This window comes from Mercenaria mercenaria, chromosome 5 (assembly GCF_021730395.1).
Source record: "Mercenaria mercenaria strain notata chromosome 5, MADL_Memer_1, whole genome shotgun sequence".
Lineage (NCBI taxonomy): Eukaryota > Metazoa > Mollusca > Bivalvia > Venerida > Veneridae > Mercenaria > Mercenaria mercenaria.
Window position 1 is genome coordinate 66,605,777 of NC_069365.1, and position 22,842 is coordinate 66,628,618.

Here is a 22,842-nt window from a genome sequence, read left to right on the forward strand (position 1 = left end):
TCATTCCATCTTCAAGAACACAATATCATATGAACCCCTTCTTTCCCCGCTCAATCAGATACTGGAACGCCTTACCTTATAACATCAAGGACAGTGTGAACCTTCAGCGCTTCACATCTGACCTAGATTCGTATGTACTAATGTCATCATCCTGTTTTTATTTTTAACAAGCTGTATATATTACTGCTCTTACTCTTTTAACAACATGAATATCATGTATCATGTAACATAGCAACATGTTTTTAACAACTGCCCCGACCTCCCAGTTATGATCAGAGGTTGATTGTTGGGAGTATCTCCGTAGATAGATAGATCATCATTCCGTACAGAAGAATAAAAAGTGAACGGTACAGTACGGCACGCTAAATAGGAGCAACCTAAAGTTACTTCCCTTTTAATTTACTACTCCATTTGTAAGAAGGTAATGTTTGCAAATGAAAAATAGTTTTGTGTGTTGCCTGAAAGGTTTTGTCTTGGATTGAACCATAAGCAGTAAGGATTTACTGTATCTACTTGTACTTCGAATCATCAATAGCAAACTTCGATCGAGTTTGATGTTCATAATTTAATATTCTTACATTTTACATTTTTGCTATCAAAGCTTTTTTGATGTCTAACCGGATATTATAATTAAAATGTTGTGGGAACGTAGTTGGGGTTAGTTAGGTCACAGTAAGAGGTCACAGGAGAACAAGCCAATCGGAGAGGATGATTCCTATCACATGGCCAGGAGGACCAATCACCGACGAGCAGCATCGCTTCACGACCAGACTCCATTGTATCAATTTGTGTATTCTTGCTTATCCACCGAAATCCAGGGCCATCTGGGTAGTAAGTGACCTGTATTGTAGTTATATCTGCCTGTTAGGGTTAGGAACCTTTTCTGCCTCTAATAGGAGTGTCAACTCCTGTATAGCGAAGGCCATTTTCGCTATATTGGTGTCAGAAGTAATCGAGAACATCTCGCCTGGAAATTCCCTAGTAGGTCCCTGTCCGTTACCTAGTAGAAGGCGAAAGCCTTTGAACTGTCCCTTTGGCCAGGTTTTTTTCTGAACAGGATTCCTGTGTAAGATTAGTAAGGGTTATTTCTATAATTTCTAGCCCGGTTTATACAGCCTGCGGACTGTCAAAAAACTGGGAAAATCGCCGTAAGGCTCAAACGGTTATTCTTTTGGGGTTATATCGATTTGGTTTGAACATTCTTTTAGTGGATTAAATTTGCTTGGACAAAAGAAATTGTTTTGTCATATTTTTCAGAAGTTTAGGCCTCGCGCACGGAAAACGTGCCAAACCGAAAGTACTTTCATTTTACGCCGGAAGTTCCGGTAACAACAACAACCGGTGACTTGGAATTTTTCCAAATTATTCAAAAAGTTATTTCATTCCATTCTATTCAATTCAAGGATAGAAAGACAGTAAGTGTACTGTTTCTTTTGGTAAATTTGTGGAAGGTATCCTTCCCTGTTACTGTACATATATTATCTTATTGCTTTTACATCAAAGGCCAAAAAGAATAAAAATTAGAGAGGGTGTAAGGATATTGTCTGTATTGAGGTTCAAGAAAACAAATAGCAAATTATCAAGTATTTTAATTTACAACAGATATATCAGCTTTATACTTTATATCTAAGGTTATGGCTGAGAAAGTAAGTACCCCTTGCAGCAATACAAAATCCCCAGGTAACTCGGGTGGGGCTGGGCCTCAATTCGGATTTTACCCGCCTATGTGGGGGTATGGGTGGCCTTCACCGGGAGGGGTAGCCCTTCACACACGAGACAGGAGGGCTAATTGGGGGTTTGGATATTGGTCCCCAGGGGCGTTATCCCCGTTCACACCAGGCATTACAGCCAATAGACAATTAGAATATTTTCCCCCTGAGGTGGTATCCCCTCACACACTAGGCATGACGGCAGAAGAGGGGCATGGGTGGTCTTCACCAAAAACAGTAGTCCCCCACACACCATGTAAGACGACCTATGATACGCTGCCTGTGACACCAGTGCCGGCTGCATCTTCGGTAAAGGTCTTGAGCCAAGGTCATGCTAATAACCTCCCGTATCTCTCGGAAACACATGTCGGGTATCCCGTGACTTTTCCTTTAACTCCCCATGGGGCTAACTGTTCCTACAATTCGCCAATACGTAATAAAAGTTTATCACAGAGAATACAAGTTCTGGAGGGTGAGAATCAAGAACTAAAATACCAGAGGGATCGCCTCCAAAAGAAAGTAGATACATTGACAGAGAAATGCGACATATATTGTGTTTGTGTGGAGTATCTGATGACTTGTACACGAATTCTAAGAAATAAAAATAAGTCCCTGAATGACAAGTCATCGTGGTGGAAGAACTACTCCGACGAAATTGTTGAGTCTAGTTTAAAGAAATTTAAGGAAGATGATGAAGTCATAGGAGCCCTTAAGTCAGAAATTAATCTCCTGAATGAGAGTGTGCTAAGGGAGGAAGCCTCCTCACACTTTTCCAAATCCGAGATTTCCCCTGAAATGTGTGAGTTAAGTACCTCAACGGAATTGGGGGATTTGTCCTGTGATACTCTAGTTAAGGATCAGGGTAGTGTGCCTTGTGTCCCCCGGGTTCCAATAAAATCAGATGAAGACCTTGAACAGTTCTTTAACTTTCTGGACTTTGCAGAGCAGGATTTGTCCCAAGTTACTGAATGCAAATCATCAAGCTCTCTTAGAAGTGGGGAGAGTGTGGGGGAAAATGATAGTAGTGCTCTCATGTGGGGAGCATGTCTGAAACCTTGGGGAGAGCAGGCAAATAGCTCTGGGGTTGTTAGTTCTTTATTGAGTCCAGATTCCAGTCTTGAGGGAGTCAGTGATGAGTCTCTGCAGAGGAGCAGTAGACTGACCAGTAGCCAGTTTGATAACTCTGCATCAGATAATGGTGGGAGTAATGTTGCTGACACCACTAAATTACTGATTCCCAGCAAGTTAATTAGTGAAGGAGACCATTCACAATCAGAGACTGTACCCACTCATGATCTTCGCACTATGTGTGTTGGTTCAGATACCATACTTAACCTTTCTCTGAGCGCCCCCAGTAATTTAGAAAATACGGCTACCGTATTAACCCTTAATGCCAGCACCCAGTGCAATATGGACAGTAATACAAATACTGTAACTACCATTCTGTCCAATGCCACATGCAATATAGACAATGTGGATACCGTAGTAGACCACCAGTCTAGCACCCCATATGAATTGGATGGTGTTACGGATACAGTACTTACCTTTCCTTCCAACGCCATGTGCACTATTAATAACACCGGTACCGTATCAGCCACAAACGCTAGCGCCCTATACCATAAAGCAGATACCGTACTTACCATATCTTTGGATGCCCCAGAAAGTATGGTTACCCTAGTCACTCCTGTCTCTAGTGCTCCACGTGCTCTGTACAATAAGGCAGATAATGTATGTAACACTTCTTCTAGTTCCATGTGTGCTATAGACAACATGGATGCTACAGTCATCCCCAGCTCTAGCACCCCATGTGATTTACACATTAATACTGATACAGTATCTTCCTATCCCCCAAGGGCCTTGTTCAATTTAAACAATACGGAAACCGTATTCACTCCTGATCCTAATGTCCAGTTAGCTTTGCACCAAAGCATGAACATTGCAAATACCCTGGTTGCAACAACCCTGTGCAAATTAAACACTATGGGTACTCAATTAGCTCCAGTATCCGAGTGCCCTGCAGATTGTGACAATAACAAAGATACGGCTTTTAGGGAGCAGTTATCCAATAATGTTCTTGAGCACAACACTGTGACTCTTTTTAATACTGGCCTGTATATTTTAATGGTAATTCAAGAAGATAATCATAGGAACTGCCTTACAATAAGATATCCTATAAGTGAAATTGATGTATCTCTGGTGGCTAAAGGAAATAGGCAAAATGGTACGTCAGATTTGCCCAACTCGGAGACTGGTTTTTACAAGAGTAACTCTTTTGACAGCAAATCTGGGACTTCAGACTCTAGGGTTGAAGGCCATGACCAATGTCTTCCACTAAACTCCTTGCCAAGTTTATGCCAAACTAAAGCCCAGTTCAGTACAAAGTCATCTGGACCTCAAGTGGCATCTGGGGAACGTAAGGTCATAGATGAATCAGAAATAGTAGGGAATCTTGTTACTAAAGGTCAAGGCACCGGTGGAAAGCTCAGAGGCCATTGTATTCCAAAGGTTTGCGGACCTGATACTAGCAGCTATGTTCAATATCAAGAGCATGGTAGGGTATTGCCCTTCAATCATTCTGGGAAATTGCCGCCTTATCACGTGGGAGAACCAACAGTTAGTTTATTCCTACCGGGCTTTGCCCATGAAGGTTCACTTGCTTGGGGGTTGCCACCACCAGCAACCTTGTCATTGTACTCTGTACCACTCCCTCCCTCAGGGTTTTACTCGCCCCTTCGTTCAGGGATAGAAAGTTTGTACTACACTTTCCGTTCACAGTCCAGGGTAATAATATTGAATTCTGACAGGTTCAGTCAGGGCCTCATTGCCTCTGCCGCAACAGTTTCACATCATTGTGGAGATACTGAAAGAGAGGTTGTTGGTGTAGGGTTTTTGGGATGTGTTCAGGTCTCCTGTTCAGATGGACAGAACAGTAGGGGCATGGTGTGCCAGAGTCTCACTTGTGGGTCTGATTGTATTTTGGTATCACCTGCTAACATTCCTAGTGTGAGACCAAAGTCTGTGCAGCCTTTATTTAACCACAGCATCCTTTGGGCTGTAGCAAAAACCTCTTCCAGATGGGGATGGGGATTCCGGGATCTGTCACAGGACCGGTCTGGTCTTAGCAATAGAGATCCTTGGGCTAAGGGCCTGGGGAAAGGGACTCCGGGTCACGGATCGCCTACTTCAGATCCTTTTTCCTATACGGATCAGTAGAGGCAATGCCTCGTCCTTCAATAGACTTAGAAACTGTGTCCATCTTCTTGGGGTCTCCCCAGCCTCCTGGTATCCCGGGTTTATCCTTGTTCTAGATGTAGAAATTGTCCATCTGCTCAGTGCACCCCAAGCCTAATGGGCATCCCAGGTTTATCATTGGGATAACTTATCCTGATACTGTCGAGTGCTAAACTATTTCCATAGACTATAAATTCTACTGGGTCTCTTTAAACCTTAATGCAGAATGGTCCAAACTTTAGACAGCTTTGCTTCTTAAGATCAATATGGGGGTCCCATGATCTTAAATGAGGTATTTCAATGACTGGGGAGTTCTCAGATCTGAATGTTTTGCTAGGTACATTTTGTGGTATGTCCTGGTGTACTGCAGTATGGGTATCCCATGATACACTTTGATAAGACATATTGTTCCGCAGGGTATCCCAGCGCCTTAATGATTTATTATGCCTTTTTGGGTAACCTTAAAGTTATAAACTGATGTAAGTATGTGTAGTTCCTGGTATGCATTAGTATCGGTATTAGTTCTTCCCCTGGGTTTCCCAGGACCTTAATAATTTGATATGTTTATCTGGGTTACCCAGAAAATTATGAACTTAGGTCAGTATGGGGATCGCATGACCTTAATTCCAGTTATTAAAAGAGATGTTTAGAACAACCACTTCTAAATGTTCTAAATGACAATTAATCTCCTATGGGGGAATCTCGTCCATGATTTCAGAAGTCCTTGTTGTCTGGTCTGTTTTGCACCAGATGTAAAATCGTTAATGGTGAAACCTCCATGATTATTATTAAGCAGGGTATCCCTGTTATGCCTGTCTCTACGAGGAACCCATCTATAGCCTCCCAGGCCATCTCTTTTCTGTGTGATTCACACGGACCCTGGTGACCAACTTTATAGAACGGGGGGGGGGGGGGGGGGGGGGGGAGTGTAGTGGGAACGTAGTTGGGGTTAGTTAGGTCACAGTAAGAGGTCACAGGAGAACCAGCCAATCGGAGAGGATGATTCCTATCACATGGCCAGGAGGACCAATCACCGACGAGCAGCATCGCTTCACAACCAGACTCCATTGTATCAATTTGTGTATTCTTGCTTATCCACCGAAATCCAGGGCCATCTGGGTAGTAAGTGACCTGTATTGTAGTTATATCTGCCTGTTAGGGTTAGGAACCTTTTCTGCCTCTAATAGGAGTGTCAACTCCTGTATAGCGAAGGCCATTTTCGCTATAAAAAGGAAGTGTTGTCCGGTAACCGGTAGTCCTGGCTTCCAAAACTCTAAATGCTGCTTTTTTATATTTTATTTTTTTCATAGTTGCGGCTTTAGAGTTTTGGACCAGGCCTACTATGAAACCATACCAAAATAAAAAGTTGTCCAACTTTTCGTCGCAAACGTAGTCAACTGAAATTTTGAACGAAGATGTATGGATATCTTGATAAAGTAATCACTTCTACATCAGTTAACACCATTTATCAAATTCTGGAAGCAAATCTTACAATAAAATCGCCAATTTTTACAAGTCACTGCTAGATCAGCATCATTTCGGCGGCCATTGTTGAATAGCTACAACGAGATTCTCGCATGACGTAACAGCGCGAGCCGCTAAAAATACACATGTAGAGTCTCTAGAGCACCTTGTAAACAAAAGAAATGATTTATACATACAAGTTTTCTTAAGGATTTATCTATGAAAGTAATAATTCAAATCAATTTCAATAAAAAATAACCATTTTCTCAAGTTTTTGTGCCACCGGGATGCTGATGCAACTTCAAATACGAAGCGGCACATGTGAGTGCTCTCTTAGCGGTTCGCGCGGGTGAAAGGTCAGTCTCGTATTTCAAAGGAGCAAGATGGCAGCGTAGAGTAAACGTTTCAGACCAGTTCAAAATTGTCAGGTAGTTCTGCCATCAATTATGGGTTTTAATGCGTAAAATTTGGCACAATGGTAGATTTTACTATATATTAACTGATCAGAAAGTGCTGCTGCCGATTTCTTTTAAAATGTACAAACGCGAGCGTGTCAGATTTCTGGCACGATTATTGGTATGATTTCCCTACGGAGTGCACTTCAGCTCTCCCGTCCAAATCCAGTATATAAACCGAGAGAGCTGAAGATCTTAACTTAAGCTAGGTAACCGGAAGCTTAGCCTGCGTTCTAGCCGTCCGGTAATAGCTTTCCTAATGAACAATAATGATACCTGTTATTTACTTAACATGCTAAAGCTATCGATACTTATCTGCAAACAAACTTTTGTGTGAATACATACTAAAGATTTACTTTTAATCGTCTTGAATAAATCACTGCATTATTCAGCTGATAAAACGCAAGTTTGCCGAAATCAATAATGGCGACATCGCCGTGACGTCACTCATTAAAATCTGTTCATCTGGTGGCGGGCTAAACAATGTTTTATGGGGTCAGAATTTTTTAATTATAACAACTTTTACACTGGATTTTCAAAATAAAACAGTTTTGAAATATTTACAATAATTATTTTCTTATTTTAGTATTCAAATATTTTTATAATGAATAACTGTTTTAAATGATTTTTAATTTCAGTAGCGGCATTGTGATGTTCAAAACTTTTAGAAAAACAATAATTAATCCATTTTATTTTGAAATAATAGTCAACATTAATTAATGAATTGCTTGTTTTACAAGATTTCCATTCATCAAAAAAAAAATATTGATAAACTTGTGTTTTAGGAATTAAGCTTAGGCCGTTAGAAAAACATTACTTTTTACAAAATAACATTGACGTTCGGCAATCAATGTTTTATCATTTCTAAAAATAGAATATCAACAGATTTGTATACAAACACGAACTCAGTCGTTTTATCGACTGAAAAATCAGATAAATATTGGTATCTTAATTGAATAACAGTTAAAACTATATAAAATCATTACATATTCATTAAGAAATCAATTACTGGACGGCTAGAATGCAGGCTAGGCGTCCGGTTACCGGACGGCTAGACACTTCCTATTATAAACGGACTTGTCACATTGCCTGATCGGGCTTAAAAGCCCAATCGAGATTAGAAAGTATTATTGCCCAATCGGACTTAAATGTATGAAAAGAAGAGTGAAATTATGGCCATATCTCATAGGGCTGGGTACCACCTTGAAAAAATACCGCGGTATACCACGTTTTTTTCCTAATTACCACGGTATACATGTACCACCATTTTTATGGTAAGACTTACAGCTATGGTAGTGGTCATAAAAATATTGAAAAACTCGCAGAAAGACTTAATTTATTATGAGCAACAACAAAGACTAGTAACTGTTACTTGACTAGAATTAAAGGAAAAAATACACTGGAATAATAACTTGACTAATGACTAGTTAGATTAATGACCCGTAGTATTTTTTACCAGCGTTTATGCGTTGGAAGACGCCATATTGTCTATAGGGAAGCACTGCGTCACATGTATATAGATCGTGCTTATTTGAAGTTCGATTTGTGCACCCGTTTGATAAACTTGTAACGTTTACTAATAGTACGAAGGCTTCATCAAATCGTTTTCAAACAAAAAATAATAAATTTCGACTCAACTTTTTCCATACTATTTATTTCTTTTTGAATACATGCAAATACATACCAGGATATTTTAAACTATCATCATTTAAACAAGAAGTCAGGACTGGCCGAATTTACCAGACTCAAAGTAAAAACAAGTGCGCCATGACGTCATCCATCTAATGATCTATACGGAATAATCCGGAGGTTTTCGAAGGTTTTGATTGGGCATCACGTGGTCGATCATGCATGTTCAATTGTACCATTGGATGGTTATTTTTGGAAACTAATAATAGTAGCATGGGAATTCCAGAGATATAAATCGGAAAATCATGCATTGTGTCATTTGCTGTTACGGTAGGCTACATAGACAATGTAAATTAAAAATAAACAGAAGTAGGGATAATGTTGATAAGATTATCTAGAATATATAGGTAATTAAATAAACTTGGGTATTTTGACCTAATGTCATAGCAGTTAAGTACAATTAACAAGATATCCAGAGATTAATCAAATACAATCGACATTATCGCCAAATGGCGATTATTTTATTAAGGTGTCGATTAAAACGCAATTTTTGGCGATAGAAAATGGCGATTAATTTATAAAAATGCTACAAAAAAAATACTGCAAAAAATTGTCCTTAAACTGTTGGAACATACGTAGTTTTATCGACAAAAATGTGCGAAGTTGGTAGCAGGAAGCGTATTTGCCCAGAGGCATAATTACCCCTTCTAAATGATGACACGCTTAATTGATTTGTTAATCGCAAACATGCGTACGAGGTATACTTCACTAATTGATCCGCATGTGTGTACCATTGATCGTGTAGAAGTTTAAAGCAACAATTATCATCACTATCCTTGATCATTAAATCGACATTAAATTACCAAACAAACAAATTAATTAAACATAATTCCTTCAGATGTGGAATTTCTATGTCCGACTCGAGACTTTTAGACGGCGAACAAAAAGTGCGTTTTTGCATTCTGTCTGTCCGCGGACAAGCACAAATTAACAGTAGGGATTTACATTACATTAGCTTATACATTCTTTTTTGACCTTTAGAAAGTATCTTACCTTGACTGGCTCAGTAATTTCCTTAAATCCACTTAATTTTACTCGTATTTTTCAAAACCAAGACTTCAGAAACATAATATTATCACTGACACTTTCTGTGACTTAAATAACCTAACTTAAATTTACCCAAATTTTTGACACCTGCCATCAGAAACTGGGTTTAACCTGTTTGACAACTGTTTCTTTTAATGTGTGCCGACACCAGCAGATCAAAGAAGACACCAGCAGATCAAAAAAGAGGTGTATTCCATGTGATGTCATAGTGATGTCACTGCTATTGACATGTGTTTAATTCAGAACCAGGATAAATACACACCTGTTATTTAAAGTGACTGCGACTTTGAGTGCATAGCACTGGGAGTTTATTTTTTTTTTTGCTGATATGGAATAAACTTTTTTAAATTGTATTTATATTCAAAGGGTTTTCTTGGTTTGGGCAATCGTTGCAAGAGTGAAAAAAAAACTTTAATTTGCAGTTTAATCACATTAGATTCACAAGGTTTACAAGGATAAGAAAACAGAATCACTGACATTTTGATTGAATTTGTTATTTACTTTAAATCAATAGACTTAAACAAAGACAGGAAATAATAAAAATAGTAACATTATATTAAGCATATTTAGTTCCTTTTTCAACTTGCATGTCATGGCATTAAAATATTTCCACATTTCCCCTAAAATCTTGTCACTTCTCCCTAAAATCTCTCCCCTTCTCCCTAATCTTAGCTGAGGGAGAAGTGACTTCTCCCTAAAATCTTAGCCTGGCTTTAGCCCTGAATTTCGTCACAAAAGTAATGATCATTCTTGACAAGAATTCACAATGGGTCATGTCACATACTAAAATGGTATTTTCAGTGACATCTGAATACAAACATATGCATAAATGTATGATTATTCAAAGCCTATGATAAACATGAAAAATGATAATTGAAAAATAAAATGTGTTTAAATGTTTCATGAAAAAGAAAACAGTTATAAATACCGTGTTTTATCTTTTTCATTGAAATGCAAAAGCGCATTCGAATTACGCGCGCATCAAGTTTGTCTATTAATTTTTTCCCTGAAAAAAAAAGTGGCCATTAATTTATAATGGCCAGGGCTAGCACTGCAAATATGTTATGACATGTGCCTGGAGGATACCCCTAATCCCTGAAGGAGTGTAATATCCTGACACTAATTATCAGGTTTTACTAAGTTTTGAAAAAAAAAAGCTCAGAAACAGAACTGTACCCTTGTCAGACAGACAAAAGATTGTGATGTGATTTCATGATTCAACCTGGATTACCGAAAAAATGAAAGGAAGTGTCTAGCCGTCCGGTAATTCTGGTTAAAGTTTTGCGTGCAAGTACATACAGCTATTTCTAAAAGGCATATAGATTTGCAACTTATTTTTTCTTTTTCTAGATCAATTACCAACCTCACTGGGTCAAGACCCATAACTCTGACATGTATTTTGAGCAAATTATGCCCCCTTTTAGACTTAGAAAATTTTGGTTAAAGTTTTACATGCAAGTTACTATCTCCAAAACTAATGCAGATATTGATTTGAAACTTCACATGTATCTTCGGGGTTATAAATCTAGTTGATAGCAGCAAATCCCATAACTCTGACCTTCATTTTGGCCAAATTATGCCCCCTTTTGGACTTAGAAAATTCTGGTTAAAGTTTTGCGTGCAAGTACATACAGCTATTTCTAAAAGGCATATAGATTTGAAACTTATTTTTTCTTTTTCTAGATCAATTACCAACCTCACTGGGTCAAGTCCCATAACTCTGACATGTTTTTTGAGCAAATTATGCCCCCTTTTAGACTTAGAAAATTTTGGTTAAAGTTTTACATGCAAGTTACTATCTCCAAAACTAATGCAGATATTGATTTGAAACTTCACATGTGTCTTCGGGGTTATAAATCTAGTTGATAGCAGCAAGTCCCATAACTCTGACCTTCATTTTGGCCAAATTATGTCCCCTTTTGGACTTAGCAAATTCTGGTTAAAGTTTTGGGTGCAAGTACATACAGCTATTACTAAAAGGCATATAGATTTGAAACTTATTTTTTCTTTTTCTAGATCAATTACTAACCTCACTGGATCAAGTCCCATAACTCTTGCATGTATTTTGAGCAAATTATGCCCCCTTTTGGACTTTGAAAATTCTGGTTAAAGTTTTACATGCAAGTTTCTATCTCCAAAACTAATGCAGATATTGAACTGAAACTTCACGTGTGCCTTCGGGGTTATAAAACTAGTTGATAGCAGCAAGTCCCATAACTGATATGCATTTTGGTCAAATTATTCCCCCTTTTGAACTTAAAACTCTTTTGATATTTAACCTTTTTGGGTAATATTTTCCTGCTTCTGGGACAATATTTCGAATAGTCGAGCTTGGCTGTCTTACAGACAGCTCTTGTTCCCTTAAAATTGATTTTACATCAGGATTTTTTCACCCATTTGTCTATATACCAAGCTATTTTCCCTTCAAAAATCAGGTGCTACCCCTTCCCTCTTAGTGTAAAAATGGACTGTACAGGAACCCGCCCGCTAAGCCCAATAGGGGAGCACAGATTTACAGATCGCGGGACCGTGAGTTCTATCCCTGGACGGGCCATGTGTTCTCCGTGACAATTTGATAAAAGACATTGTGTCAGAAATCATTCGTCCTCCACCTCTGATTCATGTCGGGAAGTTGGCAGTTACTTGCGGAGAACAGGCTTGTACTGGTACAGAATCCAGGAACACTTGTTAGGTAAACCCAAAACAAACAAACAGATGGACTGTAAGGTTTATTTTTTGCCTTCATCACCTAATATAGCTGGTAGATTGATGTGACATTGTATTCTGTACTATTATTTCCACTGTGAGTGGTGTTGTTGGTGTGTCATATTGCATTCCTTATCTCTTTTTAGCTCACCAGAGCACGAAGTGCTCAAGGTGAGCTACTGTGACCGGTCATTGTCCGGCGTCCGTCGGCGTGCGGTGTGCATCGAGCGTCAACATTTGCCTTGTTAACACTCTAGAAGCCACATTTGTGGCTTGGTCAGAATGTTACCCTCAATAAAAATCTTGGATGAGTTCAATATTGGGTCATCTGGGGTCAAAAACTAGGTCACCAGGTCAAATCAAAGGTAAAGCTTGTTAACACTCAAGTGGTCACAATTTTGGCCCAATCTTAATGAAACTTGGTCAGAATGTTCCCCTGAATAAAATCTTGGATGAGTTTGATATTGGGTCATCTTGGGTCAAAAACTAGGTCACCAGGTCAAATCAAACGAAAAGCTTGTTAACACACTAGAGGTCACAATTTTGGCCCAATCTTAATAAAACTTGGTCAGTATGTTCCCCTGAATAAAATCTTGGATGAGTTTGATATTGGGTCATCTGGGGTCAAAAACTAGGTCACCAGGTCAAATCAAACGAAAAGCTTGTTAACACTCTAGAGGTCACATTTTTGGCTCAATCTTAATGAATTTTGGTCAGAATCTTCCCCTAAATAAAATCTTGGACAAGTTTTATATTGGGTCATCTGGGGTCAAAAACTAGGTCACCAGGTCAAATCAAAGAAAAAGCAAGTTAACACTGTAGAGGCCACATTTATGACTTATCTTAATGAAACTTGGTCAGAATGTTGACCTTGATGATCTATAGGTCACGTTCAAATCTGGGTCAGGTGGGGTCAAAAACTAGGTCAGATCAAAGGAAAAGCTTGTTAACACTCTAGAGGTCACAATTTTGGCCCAATCTTAATGAAACTTGGTCAGAATCTTCCCCTAAATAAAATCTTGGACAAGTACGATATTGGGTCATCTGGAGTCAAAAACTAGGTCACTAGGTCAAGTCAGAGGAAAAGCTAGTTAACACTGTAGAGACCACATTTATGACCTTATCTTAATGAAACTTGGTCAGAATGTTGATCTTGATGTTCTATAGGTCAAGTTCAAATCTGGGTCAGGTGGGGTCAAAATCTAGGTCACTAGATCAGATCAAAGGAAAAGCTTGTTAACACTCTAGAGGTCACAATTTTGGCCCAATCTTAATGAAACTTGGTCAGAATCTTCCCCTCAATAAAATCTTGGACGTGTTCGATATTGGGTCGTATGGGATCAAAAAACTAGGTCACCAGGTCAAATCAAAGGAAAGGCTTGTTAACACTCTAGAGGTCACAATTTTGCCCCAATCTTAATGAAACTTGGTCAGAATGTTCCCCTCAATAAAATCTTGGACGATTTCGATATTGCGGCTTCTGGGGTCAAAAACTAGGTCACCAGGTTAAATCAAAGGAAAAGCTTGCTAACACTGTAGGGGCCACATTTACGACTGTATCTTCATGAATCTTGGTCAGAATGTTAATCTTGATGGTCTTGAGGTCCAGTTTGAATCTGTGTCGTGTAGGATCAAAAACTAGGTCACCAGGTTAAATCAGAGGAAAAGCTAGTTAGCACTGTAGAGGCCACATTTATGACCATATCTTAATGAAACTTGGTCAGAACGTTGATCTTGATGATCTATAGGTCAAGTTCAAATCTGGGTCAGTTGGGGTCAGAAACTAGGTCACTAGGTCAGATCAAAGGAAAAGCTTGTTAACACTCTAGAGGTCACATTTATGACTGTATCTTCATGAAACTTAGTCAGAATGTTAATCTTGATGATTTTTAGGTCAAATTCGAATCTGGGTCATGTGGGGTCAAAAACTAGGTCACCTGTTCAAATCAAAGGAAAAGCTAGTTTACACTTTAGAGACCACATTTATGACCATATCTTAATGAAACTTGGTCAGAATGTTATTCTTGATGATCTTTAGGTCAATAGATCAGCTTAGCGATACAGGGCCTTCATGGCCCTCTTGTTTAGTCTTCATAAATACATACTGTGAAATCATTAATATCCGTGGGGGACTAATTTTTGTGGATTTCGTGGTTGAGTCAGTCCATGAAATTTAATACCAGTAAACAAATAAAATTAGAATTCATTTTATGTTCAAACATTGAAATCCACAAATTCATATCCCCATGAAATTGCTGTTTTGACCTAAACAATGAAATTTCATGCCCACGATATTAAATGATTTTACAGTATAGCGGGTATTGGTATACAGACTCTACTACACTTTAATTACTTCTGGATAGAATGTAAAGCTTCTATGGGTCTGGCCTGTCTGTTGTAACAAATATATATTCTTTGTGATTTTAGAACTAGTGTTCCATGGCTACTAAGGTAACTGCTAGCCAAGACCTGGATGTGTTTAAAGAGGAGAAAGATGGTGTATATAGAGAAGTGGGTAACCAGGCAGTGTGGTCTCTGTCTTCTTGTAAAGCAGGTAACAATAGTTGTTTAGTAATTCTGTATTCTACCTGGAAGTGTCTTTGCATCCAGTAATCAGCTAGAAACATGAAGATTTCCTACTTTTCTGTTCATGGAAGCAAGTTCTGTCTGCAACGGTAGTTTTGGTAACTTTTCATCCAGGCATCTGCATACATGAAATAAAAAGCAGAAGATAGTCAACACATCCAAGCACTATGTTGATGTGGTCATATAAATATATAAAAGGCCTGTACTGGTTCTTGCAAAGGAAAGACGTCGTCGCGTGTATCGGTGCTATACACCAGGCACGTTAAAGAACCAGACTGTCTTTTCGCAAAGAGCTAGGCTAAGTTAGCCGGACAGGCCTTGTATTTTAAAAAAAAAGGATTTCTCTCTCTCTGTTCTGGGGGCTTTATCTCACTCTGTCCCTCTGGTCAGGTCGCTATGTGTCTATACTAGTAGAGGATGAACTTCGCGCCCTATGTGGCTGCGTTCGCTATATGTGAAGTGCCTTTGAACATGTTTATCATGAAAAGGGCGATATAAATCTGATATAATAATAATAAATATATCCTACATTTACTTTCAACAACATAAATTGACTGAACATATTTTGTGTCGTTGTGCTGGTCATGGACTTAAGGTACTGCATAAGCAGCTCAACTTCTGACCCCATATATGAGACACATGCAGGTAGACATTTTCAGTTTCTGAGGAGTTGAACATAAAACGTTAACTTTTATCTATCAGACTGACATTAAGATGTGAAATATTTCAAAATAAAAAAAATCATGAAAACTGTTGTTTTTGTTCACTCTAATCAAACTTGTTTTTGTTAACACTTTTCAAACTGTTATTTTTCTTTATTGTCAGATTTTCTACTTCATTCAAAAACTATGCAGTAATACAAAGTATTTTAGTAAGTTTGTACCAAAGGCCACTTTCACAAAATACGTCTTTTTACCAAAATTGGGAGAACTTTAACCCTTACCCTGCTAAATTTCTAAAATGGACTGGTGCATCATTCAGTTTGGGCAATACCATTTATAATTCGAAGGGGTGTTCACTGAAAATTTACTGACTGAATAGCGAACAGTGCAGACCATGATCAGACTGCATGGATGTGCAGGCTGATCTTGGTCTGCACTGGTCGCAAAGGCAGGATCACTTGCCATCAGCAGGCTAAAGGTTAAGAACTAACCAGTGTCGAGCCACAACAAGAAATGTAAATGTGTCACTTTAGAGTTCTATATAAATCTGGTATTATAATATATATATATATATAATTCTATTCCTTGATCATATAGTTTTCATGTATGTACCAGGGTTTGGAGTAGAGCAGTTGAGAGATGACTCATATGATTCCTATTGGCAGTCCGACGGTCCCCAGCCACACCTCGTAAATATACAGTTCCGACGTAAAACAACCATATACGATGTCTGTATATATACTGACTACAAAGCAGATGAAAGCTACACACCAAATAGGTTTGAACTTCTACTACTGTCTCATTCATCAATGCTGTTTTTGTTAATTTTTTTCTGTATTTTCCGTTCAGATTATGTAAGTTTTGCATGACATACATACAGAATCATAATACGAAAACATTTGAATTTCACTATTCATAAAAATGATGCTTGTTATCGCAGTAGTATTCTATATAGAGTAAATCATTTTGTCTTTTAACCCTGCTAAATTTCTAAAATGGACTGGTCTGTCTTCCAGTTTGGGCAGTACCAGTTATTAATCAAAGGGGTTGTTCACTGAAAATTTACTGCCTGAATAGCGAACAGTGCAGACCATGATCAGAATGCACGGATGTGCAGGCTGATCTTGGTCTGCACTGGTCGCAAAGGCAAAATCAGTTGCTGCCAGCAGGCTAAAGGTTAAACTGGCTCCCATCCCTGTGTTTGTTCTGTTGTATTTACAGGAAAAGGAAATAGCTCCAGCAGGTTGTTCCTATTTTGACATTTTTATTGCTCTTGACTCTGACCATAGGGGCTGTATGGTTTAAAATATGCTATTTAAGAAGCTCAAAATTTACTTTTAAATGTTTGGAGTATTTGAAAAAAATAAATGTGCAGCCAGGGAGCCAGGCTATGTATCGTTATATTGGATTTTAGTTGAGGTTTATGTAAGCCAGCAAATTCTCAAGGACTACCGATTGAAAAGTTTTCTAATACAGGCTGATTACTGAATTCTATGATTAATATTTCGAAAGTTTATTTTGGTAACACTTCAAAAAGTTTACTAATTAATACTAAGTAATATGAAATCATTGAATTGTTGGGGGCACGGAATTTCGTGGTTTTGGCCAAAATTGTCGTGATATGAATTCATGGATTTCAACTTTGGAAGATAAAATGAATAGGAATTCTACTTGATTGTTCGGATTTAGTATCGTAGATTGACACAGCCACGAAATCCACAAAAATAAGTCCCCTGAGAAATTTTAATGATTTATGTAAAATTATTTTACGGTAGTTGATTCCTGGTTGTGATAGACATGGATGGAGTTTTTTTTGTGTTTTTTTTTTTCAGAGTGTCAATAAGAGCAGGAAGCCATTTTAACGATCTTGTAGAAGTTGAACAGATAGAGTTCAGTGAACCTATTGGCTGGATATCAGTGCCACTTAAAGACATCAATGGAAAACCTATCAGGACATTTATGATTCAGATTGCTATTTTATCAAACCACCAAAATGGTAGAGATACTCATGTCCGGAGAATTAAGATCAGAGCACCGGTGCAGAAGTGTCCAAAATTCACCAGTTTAGAATTTAATATGAGAGCTAATCTTAGATAGTAAATAGAAAGTGGTAACACATAAGTTTACAGTTAAAAAAAAGTCGGGATCTTAGGGCTTCCAGGATCTGAGGTTTTAAAGTGTATTTTATACTATAAAGACAGGAGCTAGTGCACCATGTGATGATAGAACTGAAAGTTATGGGAAAATGTTAGAAAAAAATCTGTAATGCATATTACACAGTAATTACCACTAGATACTGCTACTTGAAAGAAATGCTAAAAATACTGCTACTCAAAGAGAAATGCTTATTTCAGAGGTTAATGTCTTGTCAGCAGTAAATTTATGAAAACTAACGAGTATTATGTTATGAAGAACATTTTTCAGGTTTGCACAAAACTGTTAGAAATTTCATAAAATCTGCAATTTTAATAATTGTTTTCTGATGAAAATGCCATAAAAATTAGTACCTAATAAAACTTGTTGACATAGCTACTGTTTATATTTGATCTGCCAAATCCAGGACAGTGTTTTGTATATTTTTCTTTCCAAATTGTGCATAAATGAAATATGCTGTCTGTGTTCTTAATTAAGTAAACTTTTGTGTATAGATAATGAAGAATGGAACAGTATAGTTTTGTATAACAATCTAAAATAGGAAATTTGACTGAGGGGAGGTAACTCAAACAATTGTGAAAAACTGAAAGACTGCATTAGAATTTTGTGTATTCAGAGACCTGAAGGGTTTCAGAGTGAATGTTGATGAAAGAAATGTAATAAAATTGCTGTCAGTTGTTAAAAATTACAAAATTCACACATTAAAACAGAAATAATTTAACTTGTTATATGATTGCTTACCACCATTTAGTAAGCCAACCCTTTTTGTTGCTCTAAAGGTAGACCACAAGACATAGAGGTAGTATTCACGATCTTCAACAAGATGATGGATTTGACGTAGGAGAGTAATTATGTCTGAATTCAGTCATCCCTAGTCACTGATTTATTTTTGAAATTATCGCCGACTTTTAAAAAACCAGCTGATAATGGTGCAAAGTCTAGGGACACTGGTTATTATAACTGAATGCATAACAAATTGTGAAATCATTTATTTTCATGGTAGATTAATTTGTGTTGTTGGGCCAATCCACAGCATGTAATTTCAAGGAAGTAGTAAATTTAATTTAATTTCATAATGATTGAAATACATTTTTTGCAAACAAATCAGACAAATAAAACAGGTGTCAGCTGTCTGAGTCTGGTTTCTCTTCTCAATAATTAGTTTTCATGCACATGCATTTAAATTATTTTTTAAAAATAGGTATACCATACATTCAGTAACTTCAGGTGTATTTGTGTAGTTAGAACATTTTAAGTATGCTACATCATAGCTAAACTGATGTAATAATTTGCTTTCAAAAATAATAGTTACATTCATGGGATGAACCTGTTCTTAGCATCAATCATTGAAGAAAAAATGCTCATTTATTATTTATCTTTTATCTATTAGTTTTGAATTTATCCACCATATGTGTTTTTTTTTCAACTGCAATAAATGGACCATAACAGATAGAAGTGTTATGTTGTATATGTGTGTTTAGGAACAATTCCCCCCCCCCCAAAAAAAAAAAAAAGAAAAAAAAAGAAGCTGCATTCCTGATGTACTTGCAATTCGTTTTTGCATTAAATAAGTAAAAAAAAAATACTTAAGAAAACTTAGATTTTCACCCTATAGGAGAGATCGCCGTGACGTCACGCGTTAACATCTGTTTATCTGGTGGTTGGCAAAACAAATGATTTTAACACCGTTTGCGTATTGAATCAGAATTTTTAATTTTTAATAACTTTTTTGCTCATTTATGGATTTTCAAAATTCAAAAAGATTTGAAATACTAACAATCTTCATATTTTTGTATCCAAATATCTTTTTTCAATCAATAACCGTTTTAAATGACATATAATTTTAAAAGCGGCGTAGTGATTTTCACAACCTTTAGAAAAACAGTGTAAGTTAAGCGTTCATAATTAATCCATTTTATTTCGAAATAACAATTAAAAGTAATCAATAAATTGCTTGTTTTATAACCTTTCAGTTGATCAAAAAATTATTTATGTAATTTGTGTTTTAAGAAAGTTTAGACCGTTAGAAAAACATCACTGTTTACAAAAAACATGGACGGTCGGCTTCTGCCCACCCGATCACTGTCTTATCAGTTCTAAAAATAGAATTTGTATACAAACACGATCTCTCCTATACCAAACAGGTAAACATAGCTATTTTTTGTCTGCCAGTATGTGTAGGCTTAGTCAGACTCTTAAGTATATACAAGACTGTGTTTGTTTGTTACTCCCAAAGTAAGGAATCGCAGATATTCTATAATAGTATGATCTTGTACCAATGTTGAAAGGATGGTTTTGATAGTTTTAAATGTTATTTACAAAGTAAATGCCAAAAAAGAAAAAAATCCAAGATACCTGTACACTAACTATAGATGTTTTCAGATTTTGATTTCTGATATGTTCACATGCCATAATATTCTGCAGGAAGTTTCTTATGTTGCCATAAAATCAAAATGGCCGTTTCATATCTCCAGAATATTTAGCTTATATTATTTAAGTTCTGGAAACTTTAGTAAATGCAAAACAATGCAATCACAGAACTAGTGGATGAACTAGTAATTTGCTATGTAAATTTAACAAAAACTGTTTCACAAGCTTGTATTCACTTTTTAGCTCACCATCATCAGATGGTGGGCTATTCAAATCACTCTGTGTCCGTGGTCCGTCGTCCGTCCATCCTTCTGTTAACAATTTCTTGTTATCGCCTCTCCTCAGAAACTGCTGGGGGGATTTTGACCAAACTGTCAGAATGAAGTATTGGTACCCTAGTTGTGTCCCCCTGAAAATCAGACTGGTTCAACAATTTTTGAGTGAGTTATGGCCCTTTGTTTATTTTTACAATTTACATAGATTTATATAGGGAAAAACTTTGAAACACTTCTTGTCCAAAACCACAGGGCCTAGGGCTTTGATATTTTGTATGTGACATCATCTAGTGGTCCTCTATTAAGATTGTTCAAATTATTCCTCTAGGGTCAAATATGACCCCACCTGTGGGGTCACATGGTTTACATAGACTTATATAGGGAAAAACTTTGAAAATCTTCTTGTCCATACCACAAAGCCTAGGGCTTTGATATTTGTAATGTAGTATCATATAGTGGTTCTCTACCAAATTATCCCCCTAGGGTCAAATATGGCCCCACCCCAGGGGTCATATGGTTCATATAGACTTATATAGGGAAAAACTTCTAAAATCTTCTTGTCCATAACCTAAATCATTCAAATTTGGACCACATGTATAGTTTTGAGTGACAAGATGAGCCTTGACATGAGTTGACCATGATCTTGACCTAGTGACCTACTTTCACATTTCTGTAGCTACAGCCTTGAGATTTGGACCACATGCATAGGTTTGTGTACTGAAACAAACTTTGACCTTGACATTGACCTAGTGACCTACTTTCACATTTTTGAAGGTACAGACTTCAAATTTGGACCACATGCATAGTTTTGTGTTCCGAAATGAAATTTGACCTTGATTTTGACATAGTGACCTACTTTTACATTTCTCAAGCTACAGCCTTCAAATTTGGACCACGTGCATAGTTCTGTTTACCAAAATGAACTTTGACCTTGGGGTTGACCTAGTGACCTACTTTCACATTTCTGAAGCTACATACTTCAAATTTGGACCACTTGCATAGTTTTGTGTTCTGAATTGAAATTTGACCTTGATTTTTACCTAGTACCTACTTTCACATTTCTTAAGCTACAGCCTTCAAATTTGAAGCACATGAATAGTTTTATGTACCAAAATGAACTTTGACCTTAAAATTGATCTAGTGACCTACTTTCACATTTCTCAAGCTACAGCTTTCAAATATGGACCACATGCACAGTTTTGTGTACCGAAATGAAGTTTGACCTTGATTTTGACCTAGAGCTAGTCTTAAATTTGGAACATTCAAAAATGGGTCAATGGTGGGCGCCAAGATCACTCTGTGATCTCTTGTTCTGGTATACATCTTGAAAGTTTTGGACTGTTATAGTTTTAAGAAGGCACTTTATTAGGCGTAAAAAAAAATTGTTTGTTTCCGGTATCCTGACCTACCTGAAATTTTTGGACCGACCCTAAATGTTTTTATGGCCTTGGAGAATTTTTTTTTTTCAACTTTTTAACGAAAAGTTGAAAAACTGCCTGAAGGGACATATTATGTTATACGCCCGGTGTTCATCCGTCTGTCCATCCGTCCGTTAGCAATTTTGTGTCTGCTCTGTAACTCTTGAACCCCTTCAAGGATTTCAAAGAAATTTGACACAAATGTTCACCACACCGAGACAACGTGCAGAGCGCATGTTTTTGATGTCTCGCTTCAAAGTCAAGGTCACACTTAGGGGTCAAATGTCATATCAGTTTGTTTTGTGTCTGTTCTGTTACAGTTACTCTTGAAGTGCTTGAAGGATTTCAAAGAAACTTGGCACAAATGTTCACCGCACAGAGATGACGTACAGAGCGCATGTTTCAGATGACTTGCTTTAATGCCCTTTTATGTTACTATAGATAGCTTATTTTGAAACTTTTTTATTATAAGCCGTAGGGAAAAACCAAGACCACTTTTCTGTGGTACAACATGGATGGTACCTCCAATTTTTAGGTGTATTTTGACATACCTGTACCTGGTAAGGATTTTTTTGTGGACTTAAAATTTTTTTGGAACTTCTTCCCTTTGCTGTTCCTCCCCTTTGGGCTTCAACAGTCAAGTTCTTTAAATTTTGCTCCCATCCTCTGATGTAACCCTTCAAGCGTATATTGCCCCACTTGGCAGAGATCTTGTTATACTTTAAACATGGTCAGTGATTTTAGAAATTAACTTTCCGATGCTCTAAAGGCATAACCCCCTTATTTGTATTCATTTTTTGGCACACAAAAAATTTCCGAAAAGTCTCACTTAATAAAACAAAAATCAAAAAATACAAATTTTTCTGACCTACCTACCCTAACTTTTTTAGCATGTTACCAGAATCAAAGAACTTTTTAGTCCCCTACTAGCTGAAAACCAGGTTCGGAGATTATAGGACTGCACTTTTCCGTCCATCATTCTGTCCGTCTTTCCGTCCATCCGCAATTTCGTGTCTGGTCCATAACTCTGAAGGGATTTTAATATTACTTGGCACAAATGTTCCCCATGATGAGAC

The 22,842-nt window shown here is 37.3% G+C and overlaps 1 protein-coding gene across 3 annotated transcripts; it reads left to right on the forward strand.

Annotated features, from left to right (window-relative positions):
- The first annotated feature begins 370 nt into the window (after positions 1–370).
- LOC123557481 (anaphase-promoting complex subunit 10-like) lies at positions 371–19,151 on the forward strand. Of its 3 annotated transcripts, none has more exons than XM_045348958.2 (4): positions 371–492; positions 14,729–14,855; positions 16,147–16,327; positions 17,382–19,151. In XM_045348958.2, exons 2-4 carry the CDS (start codon positions 14,741–14,743, stop codon positions 17,644–17,646), a joined length of 561 nt encoding a protein of 186 aa, XP_045204893.1. In that variant the 5' UTR covers positions 371–492; positions 14,729–14,740; the 3' UTR covers positions 17,647–19,151. The 3 variants fall into 3 exon arrangements, with proteins under 3 accessions (XP_045204893.1, XP_045204895.1, XP_045204894.1); XM_045348960.2 differs by having other exon boundaries at positions 16,165–16,327; XM_045348959.2 differs by lacking the exon at positions 371–492 and adding an exon at positions 5,924–6,062.
- Positions 19,152–22,842: the final 3,691 nt, after the last annotated feature.

What these genes read in the sequence shown, in the direction of transcription:
- LOC123557481 (XM_045348958.2), top strand. Translation starts at nt 14,741, where the DNA reads ATGGCTACTAAGGTAACTGCTAGCCAAGACCTGGATGTGTTTAAAGAG. An exon ending in TCTGTCTTCTTGTAAAGCAG is followed by an intron (nt 14,856 to 16,146) that starts GTAACAATAGTT and finishes TTGATCATATAG; the next exon opens with TTTTCATGTATGTACCAGGG. An exon ending in GAAAGCTACACACCAAATAG is followed by an intron (nt 16,328 to 17,381) that starts GTTTGAACTTCT and finishes TTTTTTTTTCAG; the next exon opens with AGTGTCAATAAGAGCAGGAA.